We start from the raw sequence: 5,541 nt of genomic DNA, 5'->3' as shown, positions 1-5,541 counted from the left end.
TTTGATATCGCGTTGCGATTTTATTGGTCATTTTGGCAAATCCAAAAAAAGTTGGTTAAAATCGTATATTATAAGGTATTTTTGGTCACTGAGGCGATTTTCTCTTTCAAAAAACGTTTTAGGTGAAACAAACAGACCCTAATATAATGTTCAAAAGTGAAATTATAAAATAATGGGTTTTATTAATATGGTTCAAAAAAAAGTTTTATAAACATACTATATCTGTTGAAATAACGAAAGTTAACGGTAATGTAAAGTGATAACGTAAACGATTAAAACATTTTTTTTACAAAAATAGATAATTAAAATTGAACAAAACCAAAGAAAAATGATCAAAATTATAATTTAACCTAACTTTATTCAAGGAAAAGAAAATAAATTAGTGAATATTATAACTATAAAAGGAGATCACCCTCCAAATCTCTCATTCCCGGACGTTTCTAGGTTTTCTGAATCGATTCCCCAAAATTCCATCCCTGGATTTTGCCAATCCATTACTTGCCTGATCTTCGCTGACACTTCATCTCTTTTCGGTTTTTGTTACCATTTATCAAACCATTGTGCAATTTGGGCGATTTCTCACTGTGTTTAAAGGTTCGTTCTTTCCCACAAAACTTTCATTTTTTTCTTAGTAGATCTCGAGAATTAAATTCAGCTTTTTTTTTTAAAGAGGACACGGTAAAGTTAGGATTTGATCTAGGTTCTATCTGGTCCCCAGGAGAATCCAAACAAGATGGTTTCAGTTTATCCATTTTTTCTTTTTCCCTTTTACAATTAAATGTTCAATTTTAAATAAAAGATATGTTTTTAACACCTTAAACTTAACTGGGGCCTCACATCTGTTTGTGGCTTAGCGAATCAGGTTATCTTGTCTTGTTTGCTTTTCTTTTTTTTTTTGCTTCTGTTTATCCTTAGTTTTTTAAGTGATTTTGACACATAATTCTTTTATTTACAGGGAAGAAAAACAGGCGAGACTGTGCCATAAAACTGGGTATTTCATTGATTATCTGTAATTTCTGGGAACCTTAAATGTATCCAAACTTAACTTTGGATATTTTTGTTTGAATTGATACTTGACTTGATGAGAAAGAAAAGGAAAGGAAGTGAAACTAATGCATCTCCGGAGGTAACCAACAAATTTGCTTCGGCTTGTGATTCGAGATCATCTAATATTAGGTCTCATTTTTCTTTAGAAGATTATGCGAGGATAAAAAAGAGGTGCAAGGAAGATGTGGATGCAGCTCCTGTTGGTTCGTGTAAAAGTAGACTTGCTGGCATTGCTACTGCCCCACCTTGTGGTGCGTCCTCTTTGGTCCCTCTGGGAAGAGGTCTTAAGAGGAAGATAGGTTGCATTGAGCGAATTACACTGATTGGTGGCAAGAAAAGGATCGAGGATGATTATGTTAAAGGTGTTACAATTGGTCAGGGGAAATTTGGGTCAGTTTGGTTGTGCAGGTCTAGGACTAGCGGAGTAGAGTTTGCTTGTAAAACCTTGCTTAAGGGAGAGGAGACAGTTCACAAAGAGGTAGAGATAATGCAGCATTTATCTGGTTATCCAGGGGTTGTGACTTTGCAGGCGGTGTATGAGGAGCCAGACTACTTCCATCTTGTAATGGAATTGTGCTCTGGAGGTCGTTTAATTGACCAAATGGCTGGATGTCAGTTTTCAGAGCAACGTGCTGCTAATATTTTCAAAGATGTGATGTTAGTCATTAAGTACTGTCATGAGATGGGAGTTGTGCATAGAGATATAAAGCCCGAGAATATTCTCCTCACAACTTCAGGAAAGATAAAGTTGGCAGATTTTGGTCTTGCCATGAGAATTTCGAATGGTGAATATCTGGCACCTACTTTGAAGAATATTTTCTTTTTCTTTTTGTTGATTCTCTTATATTCTTGCTTTGCATATTATCTTGCAACTCAACATTCAATGTATGAAGTTATGAAGTTAGTATTTTCTCAATGTTCATCAAGCATGGCATATTTTTTTTGAGATTGCAAAATACCTGGCACACATGCATAAATGGAGAGAGATGCATGAAGGGATTCTTCCTGTTTGTTTCTTGATGAAGAGAATCTAAGATGCCATTGACCTGGAATATGATGTATTTTTTTTTCTATAGCCATGTCTTGGTTGGTTAATGTAAAGAATCTACTGAAGAAGAGGATTAAGGAGATTTTATATTTCCAGGTGCTTAAATTTATAATGAATGATAACAATTTCAAGCAATAAAGATGTCTACAACCATCAGTTTCATGTTTAGCAACTGAGCAGTGCCAATATCTGTCACTGAACATGTGAGGGACTGTGGCCTTGTTTTAGTCTATCAAACCACACCATTAGTGAAATTAAATTAAAACATAATTGCTAAAAGAATTGAAAACTATAGATTTGCAGGGGCTAATAGTTATTATCCTTGAATTACAAGCCAAACATAATAGTTTTTTTCTTTATTTACTTTCAAAGTTCCGATGTTCTAAACTTATTAATCATAAACTGTTTTAGCTAATTTCTTTCCCCTGATCATTTTTTTGCTCAAGTAGATTCGATCATGGTGGAAGATGCTTGTAGTTATTATCCTTGAGTTACAATCCAAGCATAATAGTTTTTTTCTTTATTTATTTTCATTGTTCCAATGTTCTAAACTTATTAATCCTAAACTGTTTTAGCTAATTTCTTTCCCTTGGTCATTCTTTTGCTTAAGTAGATTCGATCATGGTGAAAGATGCTTGCAGTAGCATATTGCCTTTGAAAGCTTTTGTTTAGTGTTAGTTTGTTTCCTTTTTGTGCTGTGCCTAAACTTTTTATGTGACGCGATTATTATTCACTACAGGTCAGGTTTTGTCTGGTTTGGCTGGAAGTCCGGCTTATGTTGCGCCTGAGGTTCTATTGGGAAATTATTCTGAGAAGGTAGATATATGGAGTGCGGGTGTGCTCCTACATGTGCTTTTGGTTGGTGTTCTTCCGTTTCAAGGAGACTCCTTGAAGGCCGTATTTGAGGCTATAACTAACGCAAAGCTTGATTTTCACTCGGGAATATGGGAATCTGTATCTAAACCTGCACGTGATCTGCTTGCTAGAATGCTGACCAGGGATGTTTCATCAAGAATAACTGCTGATGAAGCATTGAGTAAGCTCTAACTTTCTCTTTCTTCAATGGTAGAACAATGAAATGATACATACATTTTTGTAAAAAAATTGCAAACTAGCCTTGTATTCTTCAGTGAACCATGTAACTTTGAAATTATATACAGTGTTTCATCAATCTTATTTTCATCATGAATTCTGCTTTCTTTTGATTGTTTCTGCAACTCATCTTGTTTTTCAAATTTTGTGGTCCTTGTTTGTATCTTTATTTCCAAACTATATGTTATAAAATTATAAATTTGTCTTGGGACATGAATAGTGGCTTACTCCTGCAGTTCTTTTAAAAGCTTAATCTTTTAGACTTCATATCCTGACATTTGAGCTGTCCAACTTCAGGACATCCGTGGATATTGTTCTACACTGAGCGCTCATTAAAGACCTTATCCATCAAATCAAAGTCGAAGAATCAAGTAGGACTTTCCATCCAAGTTTCCCATTCTCCTGGAGCTGAATTTAGTATGAGTAGGATAAATGGTGGTTGCCATACTCAGGGTCCACAACCAGTCTTAACATGTCACAGCTCTAGCTGCAAATCAGAGGAACAAGATGAAAATGGTCTGGTGGATGTGCTTGCCGTGGCAATTTCCCATGTGAGGATATCTGAACCAAAGAGGACCAGACTTTGCAGTCCCACAGGACCTATAGAGCAGCAGTGTTCATCTAATCTGACGGCTAACAACCTCTGTAGAGCCTTCTGATCTGGTTGACAGTGCTAATATGATTGTCATCTCTACTGTTTTTCGAGCTTGGGACTTAGAATTTAACTTAGTCCTCTTGCAATTTCAGTGGCAGATGATGCTTATGGTGGATTAACTCAAGACATCAATCTATCCCTTATGGTGTTATCGCTTGGCAAAGCTTTTTGGCTTCCAAGCCATGCTGTTTTAACTAAATAATTGTTTTAGGATGGAGAAAATTGATGTACAGAATTGATGTTTCTCCGCAGTTGTACAGGTGTGTGTGGAAGGCTTCACTCGAGAGTAACATAGCTAAGTCTTGTAGAAAGTATGCACAGGCTTACAAAGATATGTTTTATATTGAGTAATAGCTCTGGAAGCAATCTTAATGGATAGCAAAGACTTTATTGTAATGGGAAAACAAGGTTGAAATTTACTAATTCATGTGGAGATTGGATGCATCGTAAAAAGTCTTTATTCATGTTTTTGTTAATCACTTTGATCTAGAGCATGAACATAATGCGCATTAATTAAAGCCATGGATTATTGAAAAAGCGAATATCTCTTTTGAAGGACATAACGTATACATAGGACACAAGAAGTCAATGGCGTGGAATTCACACACTTTACTGCAACGAAACAAGATTCAGTTCTGGGTGCTGCTAAGGTTTTCGATAAAACGGTCAACACACATTCTGATGAGATAGAAGGAATATATGGAGCCAATAGCAAAACCAAGCTTATTGTTAACGTGGACGACATGATTGGTATTAACGAACCCAAAGAGCTGACTCAAAAATGCAACAAAAACTTCACGTTTGAGATTTAATAGCTCATAGTTTGATGATTATACTGTGAGGGTGGATGAGGATTTGAGCTCAAAATATTTGCATCATTCGACCAAGTTCATGGTAGTTCCAAAAGAACTCCACAAGCTATATATAGGTTCGATGATACAGAAAGGGTTGGCAATAACACCAATTCATGGCTTCAACCAGTGTGCAAGTCTTTTGATCCTGGTATTGTCAAAAACCACTGTGATGCAAAAAGGCTGATTGGGAGTAGATCTAGTGATGCGTCTATTCAAAGTGATATTAAGTTGTGGCCATTTCAGGTCATCTCTAGATTTGGGCATAAATCCATACTTTCTTTCATGTGTGACAAAAAGAAATTTATTGTCATAATACATTTTTAACAACTTTCAGCTTCCAAAAGCAAAGGCTGCTAGCGTAATGGTTGGCTTTAAGGCGCATAGTATTAATGAAACTATGATTGCTGCCATTGTTATTGACAAGAAGGCTACCACAGTAGGCGAAAAAATTTATTAACCTTTAATCTTGGTATTGGTCCATACATGCTTTGTTGGTTATAGTAGGTGGAGCATACTTCGTGCCAGGGTTGGTATTGATTTGAATAGGAACTTTGTGAAGATTGTGTACTGGTATGACAATGAATGGGGTTATAGACTTATAGATGCGGGTAGTACTTCGAAGGATAGACAATCAGGTTGGATTCCCAAATTGTTGTCAAGTTTGAATGGTGGTTATCACATTCTTATGAGCCTCTTCTTTTCCATCCTTGGGGGCAAGAATGATTTGGAAGGGAAGGCAGTGGCAGTCTATACAAGCCAAACTGTTAGAGAGTTGGATGGCGATGGTGTCACATTGAGCTCTAGCAATGCTGACTGATCTAATAGCGTTGGATTCAAATGAAGTT

General features: G+C 36.2%; 1 protein-coding gene across 1 annotated transcript; it reads left to right on the top strand.

Annotated features, from left to right (window-relative positions):
* Positions 1-393: 393 nt before the first annotated feature.
* LOC120191068 (serine/threonine-protein kinase PEPKR2-like) lies at positions 394-4,266 on the top strand. Its single transcript, XM_039194073.1, has 4 exons — positions 394-594; positions 956-1,832; positions 2,835-3,131; positions 3,485-4,266. The coding sequence occupies exons 2-4, from the start codon at positions 1,082-1,084 to the stop codon at positions 3,844-3,846; spliced, it is 1,410 nt and encodes a 469-aa protein (XP_039050004.1). The 5' UTR covers positions 394-594; positions 956-1,081; the 3' UTR covers positions 3,847-4,266.
* Positions 4,267-5,541: the final 1,275 nt, after the last annotated feature.

The sequence above is a fragment of the Hibiscus syriacus genome, unplaced genomic scaffold, assembly GCF_006381635.1.
Source record: "Hibiscus syriacus cultivar Baekdansim isolate YM2019G1 unplaced genomic scaffold, ASM638163v2 tig00116964_pilon, whole genome shotgun sequence".
Lineage (NCBI taxonomy): Eukaryota > Viridiplantae > Streptophyta > Magnoliopsida > Malvales > Malvaceae > Hibiscus > Hibiscus syriacus.
The sequence above is the reverse complement of the archived record's forward strand: the minus strand, read 5'-3'. Positions and strand labels throughout refer to the sequence as shown.

What these genes read in the sequence shown, in the direction of transcription:
- LOC120191068 (XM_039194073.1), top strand. Translation starts at nt 1,082, where the DNA reads ATGAGAAAGAAAAGGAAAGGAAGTGAAACTAATGCATCTCCGGAGGTA. An exon ending in TGCCATGAGAATTTCGAATG is followed by an intron (nt 1,833 to 2,834) that starts GTGAATATCTGG and finishes TATTCACTACAG; the next exon opens with GTCAGGTTTTGTCTGGTTTG. An exon ending in AACTGCTGATGAAGCATTGA is followed by an intron (nt 3,132 to 3,484) that starts GTAAGCTCTAAC and finishes GTCCAACTTCAG; the next exon opens with GACATCCGTGGATATTGTTC.